Here is a 16,360-nt window from a genome sequence, read left to right as displayed (position 1 = left end):
TGATGAAAAATGAATATAAGAGGGAGGATGTAATGGTAAGGACAGGGACCGATTACAAGGCAGCATTTTTTTTAACACGATGCTTAATTACAAATTCTTCAGAATTATTGTTATTTGTTACAACTTTAGTAAAAAGAAAATAATAAGATTTCACTTATTAATGTTGCGAGTAGAGCAGTAGATTGGCGGTGGTTCTCTCAAGTCCCTGTACCCTCCAATCGAACGGGCTATGGGTAAAGGTAATAAGGTAATCTTTTCGTTCCTCTATCCTATACCACTTTACATGTTTTATGTACTATCAATATGTTAAAATACAAATGTCACTCATACAATCTCCGCTCGCATCACTCATACATACAATTTTTAAAATAATTATCATAATCGCGGTATTTTTAATTATTATTATTGTAAATAATCGGGGGAGGGGGATGGTGGTTAGTTATTTGTTCTCCTAGTGGTGTAAGTACGCTCACGCTAAGGTCAATGGTATGTACAGTAGGTGAGGTATGCTTGGGGATATATCAAGGACACGGGGTGATGGACCAGAGTTTCAACTGTGTCCGTTATTCGTCATCCTCTTCACCATCTTCCTCCTCCGCATCCTCCTCGCTGTCGTGTTTCACAGCGATTGCCGGGGCTCCGACGCCAGGTCCCCCGGTCTTCAGTTTCTTTTTGTACGCAGTCATTTCCTGAAAATATGCAGTCGATAATCATCGATCCCGCATTCATGATAATGAACACAGCTGGTAGAAAAACCTGTCTTGTCAAATGTAGTAGCAGTGGTAGTTACAGACAGTATAAAGAGGATTTTTCTGTTACAGAAAATTTCACGATACATCTATTTTATTTTGACAAAAATACGATTATTGCGGTTGTTCATCTGATTGCTGCATAAATACTCAATATTCTGGAGACAACGAGAATATCTTGTAATTCGTCAAAGTGAATTAACATTTATACAATGGTTCCACATACCCTTTCATATCGAGCCTTATCCTTCTCTGCCATGGCTTCGTACTTGGATTTCGTTTCAGGCTCTGCATCAGACCACTTCTTTCCTAGCTCCTTGGCAATATCTCCAACTCCATATTCCGGATTCAATGACTTGACCTTACCACGCTCGTCATTGCAGAACCAGAAAAAGGCCGACCTGTGTACCAGGATCAGTGTGAAAACGTAAAAATTGCCGGCAGACATCAATCGATTGGAGATGATGCACTTACTTAACGAATCTAATCCGAATATTTCAAAATTGTGCGACTAGAATGTCATGTTCTCATTGAAATGAAGAAAAACAAAACGAAACACATATTCGTCATTCTAGGATAAAGGGAGAAAATAAAATCGCGACTTACAATGATCTCTTGGGTGCATTTGGATCTTTGATGTGCTTGCGTTTCTTGCCTCTGCCTGTTTTATTCTCACCCTTGGGTGGAGTGTAATTCTGCATCTCAGCATCATACCTCTTCTTATCTTTCTCAGCCATTTCGTGGAAGCGTTTCTTCTCCTTATCCGACATAGTCTGAAAATTATCATTGCCGTATGAACCTGAATCAAAAGTGCGGTAATACACATACATACATACATATGTATAAAAAAAGAAACAAAAATAAGCTAGCGTGAAATATCGCGCCGATAGATACGCAGTACTGGGAAATTCCTGCACCTGCGTCAACAAGGCAACACAACCGGCAGCCTGGGCAGTTCAGAAGATGCGCTATTTCACGAGTTAAAAATGACACGCCGTCGGTGCAAGGAAGTCTGCTAAAATCAAAATTCAAGTGTCGTCGCATGATTACGCGACGTGCCGAATTCATTTGGGATAACTGATGGAGAATAATAGCGTTGAAACGAAATGTGAAAAAGAAAAGGAATAGCTGGAATTACAAAGGTACTCATATCTATCAACAGCCAGCGAATGTTATCTATAGATGTTTGTAAGTTGATACTTTGATAGTCAGCAATTGAAAACTGAGTATATCCAACGACGTCGCTATAATCTATCAGACTGATGACTAGATCCGCGAAGGTGCCCACAACAGTATGAGTCACATTGTAATTTAACAATGAATTGAAAGTGATGTGTACAACAATATCGTACGCACACATCGAATAATTATCCATCAATTGGATATAAATCCTCGGGTATACGTATTTCTCGACGATTTAAACTGATTTAAACACAAATGCTCGTATGTCACGTACATGAGCTATTTGTATCAAAGCGAAGTTGTACACACGCATACATATACACACATATAGATATATATTCCCGTATATGTATACTATATACATGTATATTCGGCAAAATTCAAGAATCTATACGTGTGGTGAAACTGCGCGGGCGCGTGCGACGTTATACCTCCTCCCATACCTATAACCCAGCAACCAGCCAGCGAACCAGCCAGCCAACCAGCCAGCCAGCCAGCCAGCCTTTCTCCGCGTCTCAGCTAAAATCCATAAATATAATAATCTATTTAACCGAAATAAAGAATGGGTATGAATAAGCATAGCCAGCCAAAATAATCCGCGTTAATCAAAGCCGTTACAATTATCGGTCTGAAAATTTTACCGTCATCCAACGCATAGCGTTATTAATATAACGATATATTGAAAGTCGTATTACGTCTTTTAGCCTGTTATATACGAAAGGCGGCGGTATAAAATCAAGGTGCGGAGCCGTCGAGGATGTGGAATGGTCGGGGGAGCGAATGCCGGCCGGGGAAAGACGGGGGAAGGGAAAGGGGAACAAGAACGAGCGGGAAGCGAGGGGGAAACGGAGGAAGAGGGAAAAGAGGGAAGCCGAGGGGTCGAAGTTGGTCGATAGTTGGGGGCAACGGCAACGTCTATGGCGCCCGAGAGCAGCCCCAATCGTTACCGTTTTCCATTGACAAACATGTTTAATTTCACGATTTTTACAGTGAAACGAACATTTGATTCCGAACATCGAAGTAGAATAATTCGGCCGATTTATGCTTCCTCTCGTTTCCAATTAACAAATTGCCAAATAATTGAAACATCGAACGGACTTCTTCGTTCGTACACCAATTTGTAGAATTTTCAGTCAACAGCCCGACAACCGTTACATGTGTGATACATTTGATGAAGTGTCATTGATTAGATTGGGGGGGGCGGGGCGGGGAATGAAAAAGATTGGAAGAAAAAAAAAAAAATTCCATCACCCGTACTACGGGCCTCGACTCGTTCATCAATTGGCTCAAACGAAATTAAACGAAGAATATTTTGACGATTAGTAGCAGTGCACGCGATCGCATATGATTATCGTTAATTTGCCGCTGGTGGGCCTCTTATACCGATTTTAACGATGTTGCTCAAATTTCCAGATAATACGGTGCAAAGACTATAGAAAGGGAGAAAAGATGAGGAACAAGGAGAAAAAAAAAAACCCAACTAGAATGCGAACGAATGATGAAAGAAATTTAAATAGTCTTACACGAAAAGGCAGGTGTTATTTGAACGTTCTGTTCAGTTTTACAGCCACGCAAGACCCGTACGAAAGATTCGATACAACGAAAACACATTTTATTTTATGTTGGGTATAAATAAGGCGTTAATACCTAGTGTTCGGTGGTTTAATGAACCGAATCGCGATTAGGGAATAATAATAAGCAGGCATAAATTGTAAAGGACTCACCTTCCACCTGAGAGCACACTTTTTGGAAAACTCCTGGAATACGATGTTCTCTTCGGGATGTTTCTTCTTGTGCTCCTGGCGACAAGTCTGTACGAAGAACGCGTACGCAGTCATTCGCCCCCTCGGCTTAGCATCGGCTGCCTTTCCTCTCGGCATTTTTCCTCGCTGTAAGCCCTGCGCGTGATTTTGCAGATTATTTTGCTGTTGTGGTAGCTGCTGTATCTGATGCTGTAAGCAAGGATACCATGCATTTCTTGGATTCGAATAATTTATTTTAACGCTGCGGAAGCGCTCACTGCATTCAACGTTCGCAAATTTATTCTCATACGCATTGACATGAAAGTTTGCGTGTGAAGGTAAATTTTCCTTCCTTCTTTACTCTATTTTTTTTTTTTTTTTTCCGTTACTCTTGCAAACTTTTACCTCTCCCAGACACACGCGAGATTCGTCAAAGTAATTGAACCGCTTACGACTATTTTCAGCCTATCCAAGGAACTCGGGAGGGGGGAGTGAATGATAATCAATTTGAAAATGTATCCGCACACTCCGGTTTGCACGGTTCCAAATATTCAAAACGCAACTGTTGTTCCTGCTGTTCGAAAAGCATCGCACCGCCGAGTTTCAGTTTAATATAAAAGTCGTGTACTGGTACAGTCTGAAAAATGCTTACACGAGCTAAAACGAGATTGGCAAATTCCGCAGAAAATAACCAGAGGTATAATACGTGAGATACCTTATATGTGATGTGCTAGAATATTATTTGAGATGTAAGAAAAATTGAAAAAAAAAAAGATTCAAAAACCGTAAGCACGCGAATACCCGTGATGGTAGAGGAGAGGGGATATGAACATCTTATCCGAAATCACCCGACGCTAGAAATAATACGTACTGGAAGTGGATAACAAACATGTGTATAACACACGATATCGTCATCGTTATAAAAAATAGAAAAAATATAAGAATCCTAATTTTTCGTCACACCTTCAATGTTCAGTTTTGCATTTCGTACCGCGAGGTTATCGGAAAACGGTAACCACGAACATTCAACACGCGTATATATAAGTGCTACGCGTGGTCGTAAATTATTGTTCCAACTAGAAATACGAGTGACGAGAATAACCGGAAAATGTAGGGGAAAAATAAAATGAAATTCCTATACCGAAGGCGGCGACAAGTTAACAAAGATCTTGGAATAAACGCGATGGTAAATATTTTCGAACGGAGGATAAGTTCGTTGAACCATTTATTGATTTGTTTATTCATTCTTATTTTCTCGCATTTCACCATAAGCTAATAATACGTTGTATAAATGCGTAAGTTTACGCCATATTTATATACGCATACGGACATGTTTTCTAGTAACCACTGTGCGCTTGTTAAATTTAGGCGTTGGTTTGTCAACAGATGTATGTGTGTACCCTGGATCGTTACGTCATCGCTCGCCACGTTGCATATTTATATTAATCGTTTCTTCGACGATATATACCGAACAATAAAAAAAAGAAAAAGAAAGAAAGAAAGAAAATAAAATTATTAATATACATATACGTTATAGACGTGGAATGTAATATCGCCTGCGTTTTAAATTTTGCCACTTATTGTGTTTCACGTTATTTAATATCATTTTTATCTGTTGTTCACCGGTTTATTCGACGACCTCTCGAAATTATTTATATCATCACGAAAAGTTATTCTGAACCGGGTATAAGTGTAAGAAATCATTGCGTAATACATATATATATATATATAGACATATGATACGTATAATACATGTGCGTTATGCATGTACGTATCAAAACGCATTGCATGCGCGGGCGTTGCGTATTAATTAAGATTCTGTGAATCATTTCTATTCGCTAGTTTCGTGGAACCAAGAATGGCGATAATATTTACTCAAAATATTGAACGCTCATTCGTAATGAACGGCAAAGACAGTACAAGACTACGCTCCGTACAGGCTATCAAATAACACCATGGTGTCACGATACACACGTCCGTCAAGTAGCGTTGATCTACTCGACACGCGATACGTCACCGTTGCTACGTAAACAGATTAATAATAATCCCTAAATTCCAAAATGAAAGCCTAAAATTCCGTGGATGAAATCTCGAGAAAGAATCAACACTCTCCGTTATTTTATCGTCGTAAAATTGTTACGATAAATTTTTAGAAATAAATTGTGAAATCATTCCTCAAACAGACATGACACGGCAAATGGGTGTAAAATTAAACTTCTCTAACCGTAGACGGGGTAAACATTAGTAATATTATGTGGCAAGATAGTATAAAAAGAACGAGCCGTCTAAAAATGGATTCCTAATTAAGACTCAACTCGAGAATCAAGCAAACGGTAATAATCGACTCAAAATTCAACAATCAGAATTAATGATCAAACATTGCGACTCCGTCGAACCGAAATTGTTCAATCTACCGAGCTGTAATTATTAATTGGCATTCGCATTTCGTTAGAACGGCAACGTTATTAATTTTCACATGCCACCATCCCGCACCGCTGTTTATTGCTGTTACGTCAAAATTTTTCTAACAACCGGAATGCCTGCGCGTCCATGATGCAATTCTCGGTTACTTTACCCCTCTCTCTCTCTCTCTCTCTCTCTCTCGCTCAGCCGCTCTCACGCTCTCTCACTCACTCTCGCTCCGTCATTTTTCTCCATCCTCGTCTTTCTCGTGTATCTGGCTTGACCCCGGCGCGGATAGGTCGAAGTGAGATTTTAAAAAGAAAAAAGTACCGTATAAAACAAAGCTTCTCGGAAAGAAGCATTAACAATAGTATCAGTAAATAAATTTTGACACCATTTACTTTTTGCACTTGTTCGTTATTCGTGGCAGAATCTTAATTTTTAATTTCTCATTTACTTCGCGCATAAATCACACCGCCGGTCGTGACATTAAACCAGCCGAGCTGCTATTGATCAAAGCATTACCGCGTCCGCACACAACACTCTGCGGAACACTTGAACAATAATGATCAATTCCTATAATCTTGAAAAGTGATTTAAGTCGGATAAAATTGTCAAATCGAAAGAATATTGAAGAAATTATTAATCGACTCCCGGTTTAAGTCGTAGTAGCCAGAGAAACAAAGAAAACCAATATAAATGAGTATAAACGTACTAATAAGACGATTTATCAATTCAGCATCGGGTCAATAAACTTTACCCCGCCCAAAGGATAGAGAAGAAGAATCGAGTCGAGATAAATCCGCTAGTAATTTTTCTCAATACAATAAATGCAATACACGCAAATGTCCATTTCGCTCCGTGCTTCGCGCAGGGTAACAGTGTATGATAAATTATCTCCCAACGTAGAAATAAATCGCCAACATTTTTTTTTTTTTTCTTTTTATGTAATAATTCTTCAAAGAGGTGAAATGGACGCACGTCGCAACGTTCGCACCAAAGGCACACCCGATGCACAACGAAGCGTAAATACTTTCAACAAAAGAGAATTAGAATAAAAACTGAAAGAAACACGAACAGTTTTTACTTCACGCACACGGTTCTATACCTACTCTCCCGCGGGCGACAAAATTTTATGGCTACGCCTTAAAACTTGATGGGGCAAAATGGACGATATGAAGGGGGAAAAAAAAAAAAAAAGAAGGAACTAAAAAAAAACCAACTACCGTCTACCGCCGCCATTGCTAGACCTCCGCAATGCAAGAAAAAGTAAAGCAATAACGTCGTCCTAGAACAACAACGAGAATATTAAGAAGGACACGTCGAATTAAAGAAGGGAAAGAACAAGTTCGAAACGCATAACGCGACACATACGAAATAGTATATACGTATACCACAAGTGGAATTTTCTCCTCTTCAACGACCGCGTTTGTCCGCCTTTGTACATACGGACGTAAAATAGTGAAGCTGCGATGACGGCGTGGCGAAAGAATTAACATTGAACGTGTACAGTCGCAACGCCCGTTAGTCGTCGTCGTCGTCGTCGTCGCGGTTCACGGAATAAGACAAGGGTGTTGGGAGTAGAGGCTTTCGGATGAACAAAAGTTGAATATAAAATAAGACTAAAGGTAAAAAATAAAAAATGAAAAGTAATAGTCGGAAAAAATGCGATAAACTCGGAATGAAAAGGGGTTGCTGTTCGTTCGATCGGTAACATACCGGGGACATAATGGGGGGCGTGGAAGCTTGCGTAGTAATAGGCGATAGGTGTTGCTGTTGCTGCTGCTGTTGAAGCTGTTGTTGATGAAGATTATTTTGCGATGCCTCCATAACGCTGCCGGGATACCACCACTGAACACTGGGGGGTGCCCCGGGTCCGCCGGCACCTCCACCAGCACCCCCAAGCCTGTAATCGTAACCCCCCCGCATGCAGGATCCGACAGGCGCCGACGTCGAAACGGTCGACTGAGTGCCGGTAGTTGCCGGATTTTGGAAGCTGGAGGCCATCTTGTAGGAGAAAAGTTGCTGAGTGGCGGCAACCGCCGCCGTACTTCTAACGATGTCCTGATGATGCTGGGATAACTGTTGTTGCTGCTGTTGTTGTTGTTGCTGCTGTTGCTGCTGCTGCTGCTGCTGCTGTTGCTGCTGCTGCTGTTGCTGCTGCTGGTTGATCAAGTGCTGATGGTGTTGCTGCATGGTTTGCTGCTGTTGTTCGGCCGATACGGCGTTAAGACCGCCTGGCCACCATACCGCTCCACCGGATCCATCCTCTCGCGTACCCGGGGACGCCGTGCCCCATCCACCGCCGACGCGGTGGTGTTCCGACATGTCACACACGTCCGTCTGTCACTTTATCTCCGGCGTTTGGGGAATTGCACACACACGAGAGATACACGGCTCACACGCACACACTCTCTCTCCTCCTCGTCGTCGTCGTCGTCGTCGTTGTCGTCGTCGTCGTCGTCGTCTTCGTCGTCGTTGTCGTCCTCGTCGTGTACGCCACGCAGCAAGGCAAAGGCAACGCGACACGCACGCACGCACGCACACACACTCGCTCGCTCACGCACTCATTCGTACGTCGAGCGAGTACCGCGCGCGCGCCTGCCAAACGTATGTACGTATCCCTCCTGTGTATCTCTGCCTCTCCCTCTCTCTTTGCCTCTCTTTCTCTCTCGCTCTCACACTCTTTCTCTCTCTCTCTCTCTCTCTCTCTCACGATAATGTATTTCACGTATCTCCGTGTGTGCGAGCGTACGTATCTAACTCTCTACGTCCGTGTGCGTCTCGAGTCCGGCTTCCTTGTGTGTCCGTGTTGTATGCGCGCGCGCGCGCTTCTCTGCAAATACGTATATATGTAAACGCGCGTGTGTCTGTATGTGTGAATGAATATATATATATTTATATATTATACACACACGCATATATATATATATATATATATATATATATATATATATGTGTCTATACTGCGAACGTATGTATTTTACAACGTTTCTGCTCCCTCTGTACAACAACGCCTTGTCGTGTCCCCGTGTGCGTACGTACGTTATTACGGGCAAAGGTATATAGCGTCTATGCCAAGGCACACACTGTCACACTGCGAAAGAACGAACGAACGAGGGAACAACGTTTTGTCGACGGCGTCTGGCCGCTGCTGCCTCGTTATTCGTCCACTGCGTCCCGCGCACAACAAAACACACCAAATGGGTTACAACACAAGGCTGCGAAGGGGAAAGAAATTCACCCTTTACTTTGTACACCGGGTTTCGAAAAGTTGTATTATAATATATACGTGAATCGTGTGCATATATGCATATACATACATATATATGTATGACTGTATATATATAATATGTGTGTATGCGTATACATATATATACAGACGCACACGCAGACACACAGACGCACGCACACACACGTACACGAGGTACAGAATTTTTTTATCGCATGTGTAAACAACGTTTACCGAAGTTCGATGAAAAATAGAAGAAAAGATGTAGAAACTTGGAACACACTTCGTAGATTTTTCACCTCTGGATGCGAAAAAAGCCGACGGGTTTAAACCAGTAAACGCGAACGGAAACGAAACGAAACGGAAACTAAAAACCAAAACGTGAAACTAAGCAACGCCGATCTGGTCGTGTAACACGCGTTCGCGTCTAACCCCTCTGCACACACACTATGTGGTTATATATCGATATATCGTTGGTTTTTGGTTGGTTAAAGGCGGCGAATCCGGCGGTGGCGGCGACGGTTACGCGTTCGACGCGCGATACCACGTAGGTAGAGGAAGAGAAGGTAGAGAGGACGAAGGTACGTTACTTGGGATGCGGTCTACTCGACGCTACGCTTGCCGTTCGTTAGCTCCGCGTTCGGTGGGAAGGAGAGGTAGGGGCGGCTAAGGGGAACGAGGGGAATGCCCGGGGTGGAGAAGGGGGGACATCGCGCCGTTCTCCGCCGCTCTCTCTCTCCCGCTCCCAGCGCGCCCGCCCTCTCTCGCCGGCTCGGTCTATACTCAGCCGCCACGCCGCCACCTCCTCCTTCTCCTCCCCCCTCCGCCGCGGCCTCTAGCCTCCGACGCCGCCTCGCCGAACAACTACGTACGCAACTAAACGTACACGTATATTACACGCACACGCTGCTGATACACACTACTATTGCTGCTGCTGCTGCTGCTGCTGCTACTACTACTACTACTACTACTACTACTACTACTGCTGCTACTACTACTCACACAACCAACGCAATTACTTTGCTACGCCGTTGCGACGTCGTCTGTCCTCCTCTTGAGCCGCGTATGTATATACGTTGAACACTGCAGCGCGACTGTGGCGCAGAAAGACAGAGAGAGAGAGAGAGAGAGAGAGTGAGAGATATGGGGAGAGAAAAACTTTTCTTCGACTCTTTTACCCCCTCGTTTCTTTGCCGTTGGAAAATTCTAGCCACGCAAGGCAGCGGGAGAGAAACGTACGACGGGCGCGTTGACGTTGCCGTAAATCCGGCTGGTTTAGAAGAAACGCGGTAAATGACGAGGGAGTAGAAACGAAATAAAATTTATTCTCTTTGTCTCTCTCTCTCTCACGCTAGCGACCAACCGGCGGCACCTATTACGCGCGTATACACGGGACGAGAAACTCGCACACAAACGAACCGGCGTCGGGCTTGAGCGTGTGTGTCGGGGACGCGGCGTTGTCAAGTCGAGCTTTCACTAGCCGGTACGCGTACGCCGCCCGACGCTCACAAAGGAAAATCCTACCAGCCAACCCGAGTGCTGGAAATCCAGGGTAGGGATGCCCGGAGCCTGCCACCACGGCTCGGGCAACGCTGCCTGCCTTCCTTCTTTCTGCCGATCGAGAGCGTCTAACCGCCGGTGGTAGAGGGGCTGAACCCTTCTCTACCCTTGAAACTCGAGGTCAAATTTTAGGCAGAGATTTCTTACCATATTTTTACTTACTTTCTTTTTACTATCGTTTTGTTTTTATTTTTTTTTATATCGTTAATTCGCCCCCTTCCTACTCTGTTTCGACGTTTGGCTTGTTTGGCTATTAATGAAAAATATCACGAGTATCCGCGCTAAGCGAGTTGAGAAGAGAACCGAGGATACGAGTACGAAGTGTACGTTGTACGCTGCCTGGTTGTACGGCCATCGCTCGATTGCGCGTATTTGAAACTGGCAACGCGCGAGCAGATATGAAAATTGAGGATTGAAAAATTTTGTGGTTGTTTTTTTCTTTTCTGTATCTTTTTTTTCTTCCGTTTGTTAAAACGGATCGAAACCGAGTGTAGCACATGCGTGTGTAAAATTCGGCTGGGTGTACCGGGTCGGAGCGAGTCAGAGGCAGCACGAATCGAAGAGAGAGGAGAGAACCGAACCGGGTCCGGGTCAATAAGACGCGGAGAGGCAAGCGGGCGCCGCGCATTCCCAGGGCCAGCAGCAGCGGCAGAAGGCAAGAGGGAGAGAGGAAGGAGGAGAGAAAAAGAGAGAGGTGGAACCCGGGGTTCGTTCGTTCCGTTTCGGTGTCGTTGGCGTCCATTCGCCCGAAAATGTACGATCCCTGCCGATTCTAGCCGAGGAGAGAAACGCGAGGCGCGCGCATCCGCGTTCACACGAACGCCTAGCGCTGGTCTAGCCAACCCTTCGCCCTGTTTCGGTGCCGCCATGCTGCGGCGTCCCTTCTTCTCCCGACGAAATGCTATGCTAGGAAACAGGGTATAGGGTTCGGGCAAGGATACGTGCGCACGTATACCGCGTTCGACGAAACAGCGATACTTTTTAACTCGACTTTACGAGCTAACGGAGGGGCGACGGGAGGAGAGACGTCGAAAATTAAGGGCGGGGGGAATGTCGGGGAGAATCGCAATCGCGGTGATTTTCGAATTATAGACTTATTACTAATGGAATTTTTGATAAGGTACACACGTACGCTCGCATATACTGTGGAAAGGAATAGAACTATAACGGTACAAGCGCTGGTGTTGCGGAAAAAATTTGATGGGAATCGACACCGTAGGGCAAGGGTTAATTTGAAAATGTCTTCTATTGTTCGACGTGATACGTGCTCAGTCGGTAAGTATAATTAATCACGGGACGATGACGTTTCGTGCAAGGTTGCGGGGTTGAGCCGTTTGTATCGCCTGGTTTTTCCACGCGTAGATATAGTTTCCGCATTTTAACGTACATATCGAAAAATATTAATTGTAAGAAGGGTACGCCGTCAAAAGCTCGAGGTGCTCACGTTGCGTATTGCGGGTTTACAGATACGAAGAACCGAACCAACATGGTCCGCGAAAAAATAATGGTACGAATTACCGAAAAATTCAATGAAATGTGAAAGCGATTATCAAAGCGTGCACGGGAAATAACGGAACGCAGTCACATTGTCCGGTGATTGGTGTTCGAAGAAAAACGCATCCTGGTACTCGGAAAATTTCTGGGAACTAACAATGTTTCGTAAAGATACAATGCCTGGTTTATACCTCGTTGAGTTTCCTCACATCCTAACGCCGGTTTCCCCAGGGTTCCTTTCGGGAACTCACAGTGGCAACGTTGTGGATCACGGATCGCAGGTGCTACCTACGGAAACCTACACTTATACCGTTGCCCAAGCGAACCCGACAGAAAGAGTGAGCGAGAGAGGAGAGGAAGCGAACACGCGTTGTTCAAAAATTACTCGGCCAACCGGGACCCAACGGACCGAGCCACATGTTCCAGACCGTCTCTATCCCGCGTTTTTAAAGTTGATTCAATTGAAAAAAAAAAAACGGCGCCGACATACCTCACAGTCTCCAGCAATTTTAAAAAACACCCATCTCGCAATTTGAATATAAAATGTATTGCGGATTACGCCGAAACGTAGAGGTTTTGTTGCTGTTTGTTTTTTTTTTTCCTTTTCTTAATAAAAAATAAATTCCTTTTTTCCAATTCGCCTGCGATTGTACGGGCATCGATTCCTCCTTTGTTTCATTTCCAAACTATCGTTGTCCGTCTTCGTCCGTCGGGGAAACGAACCGTGCATGTACGTACAACGGGTGAAAAAGATAAGACAAAAAAAAAAAAAAAATACATTCCAATGTCAGTGTGATTCACTTACTCACGTAAACGTAAATCAGGTCTTCTTTTCTCAATAAGATTCCTCGTAACGTAAAAATTCTCAAGTTAATTACCTTAGAGCGTAGCGCAGAGAATAAATGAGGGGGGGGGGGGGACCGATATGCATATATGTGCAAATGCAATTGAACGTTGATGCTTTGTGTTCAAAATTTGTATCAACAGGTAGATACATTAACGCTTCTACAGATAAGACAAGAGACGTACGTCAACGGCACGACGATGCATTGGCGACAAAAACATTGTCCTCGGTAAGTGTTAAAACTTGGGTTTTGTTCCGGTATCGTGATAACTAATGACGGGAGAAGTTCCGAGTACATCCTACAGAAAACATTTCTTACGGGCTACTTGGGGATATATTTATTCGCCGAAACGGATTTCCGAGGATGAAAAATGAAGAAAATAAATCGCCTACTTCGACACGTAAAAATATAAATTCACCTTTTGCCAAAGCTGTGCAGTACAGCCTTATTGTACGAACGCACACTCGGAAACACCTAACACCCTTTGTTTTATTCAAATAGAAGTACACAGGTGAAGTAAATAAACCGAAGTCTCGTTTGTAACCAATCGGATCCACCTTATCTGCTGTGTACGTATATCGTACATATACTCGTGTGGTGACAAAACATGACTGATTTGAAAATAGAACGATTGAAAATCGTCGCGATCGATATCGTTGTTCATTATACGTTCGTTTATTCATTTTTCAATTTTTTCACTAACTGGACCTGAAGTAGAGACGATGATCGGGATTGCTGAGAGCAAAAAATACCACCAGAATGTAACCGTGACTCGGGCAAATTCTCTACTCCGTGCATTTAACAACGAAAAACTTTCTGTTCGTGGCTATGGATAATTCAATATTTCACAGACTGGTAGCTCGAAGAATACGAAAGAGAAGCGAATAGAAATAAATTATGTTTTCAGCTTGGTTATCGGCGAACTTGGCATTATATCAAAGGCGTATTACGAATATCATTTAGCTGTAAGAGGTCTCTTTTATTTCTGTAGAACGAACCCCGAGTCTTTTCGTTGTATATAAAGGCGGTGGCTTTGACTAAGACGAGCTAATCGGAGTAATGTTGTTCATTCTCACCTACAAAACGTCGTTTGAAGCTGACGAATCACACTACTAATCCAATCAATATACAAAAACACAATGCTTTTACAGAGATAATAAAAATACACGCAAATCTGAATACTAGCTGACAATACGCAGTCATGACCGTTGATTTGCGAAGGGATTTCGATTCTGCTGTTGGCGTTGGTCAATGAAAATTTAGGGAATTGTTTGTCACGAAGAATCATTTTTATCGGTGGGAAAATCTCAGAACGCATGTAGCACATACTTGTGAAATCTGTAACATCGGAGCATTAGAACGTAGATTGAAAAAAAAGAATTCAATTTGTTCGTACACGCGAATCGCGGTTTGAATAGTTTTACGAAATTGGGAGTCCGAGTAATTACGCATCGCTGAAAACATTGAACGGAGTTGTGAAAGCATTACGCGTACGCCACATCCTGTAAATCCATACAGTCAAAAAGATGATTCAAATTCAACTCGGGTATTGAATTTTGCGGTTAAAGTTCCACAACTTCTAAAAAAAACCGCAAATTAATGGCCGCGCAAGAGGCGCACGCGCGCCATACGCGAAGCATGTATAGAATGTTCGTATCGACATACTTGAACGGAACAAACACAATGACCTAGGGTGACTCGAATACGTAGCAAAATTACAATGAATTCTAACGTTCGTCAAACCTCGCGAAATGCGTGAAATAATGTTCGATTAATTTTCGAATCACTAGCCCGGTCGAATTTATCTCACGACCAACGTAGTACGGCAAGGTTTCGTTCGTTCGTCGTCGATTCGTCCGTTCCACGAATTTGATTGGACAATCGCAGCACATGGCGGACGAATTCGGGCTCTGTCGACAATTTCCGGCATGCGAACGCCAGGACACGAACTTGTCGAGAGACCAGAATCGAAAGGAAGTGAGATATATAGTTTAAAAAATAAAAAAAAATAAAAAAAAAATGACACACACACACACACATATGTATATATATTTGTATTATACAACATGTAATTGTTCGAACAGAAAATGAGAAAAGAAAAAACAACGAAATTGTTGCGAAAGAGCACGGAATCGAAATTGCGCTTGTTAAAACACTGAAATTGATGACGAAGACAATTATATTTGTGTCCCTACCTTTCGTTATTTACCTAAATTGACTTATTGTTTTTCACATTTGCATCGTTCGTGTATTTCCCAGTATTTTCTATTTCCTTTTCTTTCTTTCTTTCCTCTTTTAACAACTATTTTTTACCTCTGATCTCTGTACGAAATGCGCTATCATCTGTGTCGTACGTGAAATATATATACGTGTGCATACACGTGGTTTATCGTTTACGCATGTACCATGTTATTTTTTATGATTATTTTATTATTCGTTTCTCTGTCGTCTTTCTTTTTGCCTCTCTTTTACCTCACGCGCACTCAAACCTTCAACTGCAATTAGTTCGCTTTTACTACAGCGCGGCGACAACAACAATAAACCCCGACGAACGTCACACGATTTATTAGAAATGGCTGCCGCCAGGCTTCGCTCGGGTCGAAGTCTTTCCTCAAGATGGCAGCAGCTGTACGAAGCGAACCAAAGAGCCGAGCTGCGCCAGGCACGGAACGTGCACGCACCTTCGTACGTGTGTGTATTTAACGCGTAAGATACGCGCGCGTATGGCCGTGTGTCTCGTATGCACACATGTATAAACGAAAAGTGCTGCGTTGCGCTAGCGCAGCAACGAACTGTGCGCACCGGCGTACATACATACATGTTTCATCGTACACAGGCAGGCAAGGTTACGTAGCTCCTTACAGGCTTACCAGAAACGACTGTTTATGATTTTCAGAGATAGCTTATTACCGGTGAGCGAGGAAAAAGACGTGCTTTTTATTCGGGACACTGTAATTGATTTTACGCGAGGAATACAAAAAGATGGTCGCCATTCAACGCCTCAACATTTTATAATGCTACAGTCGGTTTCAAAAACGATGCAAAACATGTTTGTCAACTTTTATAGAAAGAGAATTTTCCACAGTTTTCGTATACGTTGAAATAGTGGCGACGGGTATTTTTGATAAGACTATTTAAATACTATATCAAATA

At 43.2% G+C, this 16,360-nt stretch overlaps 1 protein-coding gene across 2 annotated transcripts; it reads right to left on the bottom strand.

Moving 5' to 3' along the window:
* Nucleotides 1–83: 83 nt before the first annotated feature.
* Nucleotides 84–9,921, bottom strand: LOC107221036 (high mobility group protein DSP1). 2 transcript variants are annotated; one of them, XM_015659879.2, is made up of 6 exons: nt 9,543–9,921; nt 7,796–8,912; nt 3,656–3,883; nt 1,356–1,522; nt 976–1,150; nt 84–689 (listed from the first exon to the last, which is right to left on the bottom strand). In XM_015659879.2, exons 2-6 carry the CDS (start codon nt 8,402–8,404, stop codon nt 564–566), a joined length of 1,305 nt encoding a protein of 434 aa, XP_015515365.1. In that variant the 5' UTR covers nt 8,405–8,912; nt 9,543–9,921; the 3' UTR covers nt 84–563. The 2 variants fall into 2 exon arrangements, with proteins under 2 accessions (XP_015515365.1, XP_015515366.1); XM_015659880.2 differs by having other exon boundaries at nt 3,656–3,829.
* Between the last annotated feature and the right edge of the window lie 6,439 nt (nt 9,922–16,360).

The sequence above is a fragment of the Neodiprion lecontei genome, chromosome 6 (genome assembly GCF_021901455.1).
Source record: "Neodiprion lecontei isolate iyNeoLeco1 chromosome 6, iyNeoLeco1.1, whole genome shotgun sequence".
NCBI lineage: Eukaryota > Metazoa > Arthropoda > Insecta > Hymenoptera > Diprionidae > Neodiprion > Neodiprion lecontei.
Note: the sequence above shows the minus strand (reverse complement) of the source record. Positions and strands in the feature narration are given on the sequence as shown.

Excerpts from the sequence above, each read along its gene's own strand:
- LOC107221036 (XM_015659879.2), bottom strand. The coding sequence starts at position 8,404 with ATGTCGGAACACCACCGCGTCGGCGGTGGATGGGGCACGGCGTCCCCG. Across the intron at positions 1,523-3,655 it reads AGTGTGCTCTCAGGTGGAAG|ACTATGTCGGATAAGGAGAA; the intron begins GTGAGTCCTTTA and ends GATAATTTTCAG. Across the intron at positions 1,151-1,355 it reads AATGCACCCAAGAGATCATT|GTCGGCCTTTTTCTGGTTCT; the intron begins GTAAGTCGCGAT and ends CCTGGTACACAG.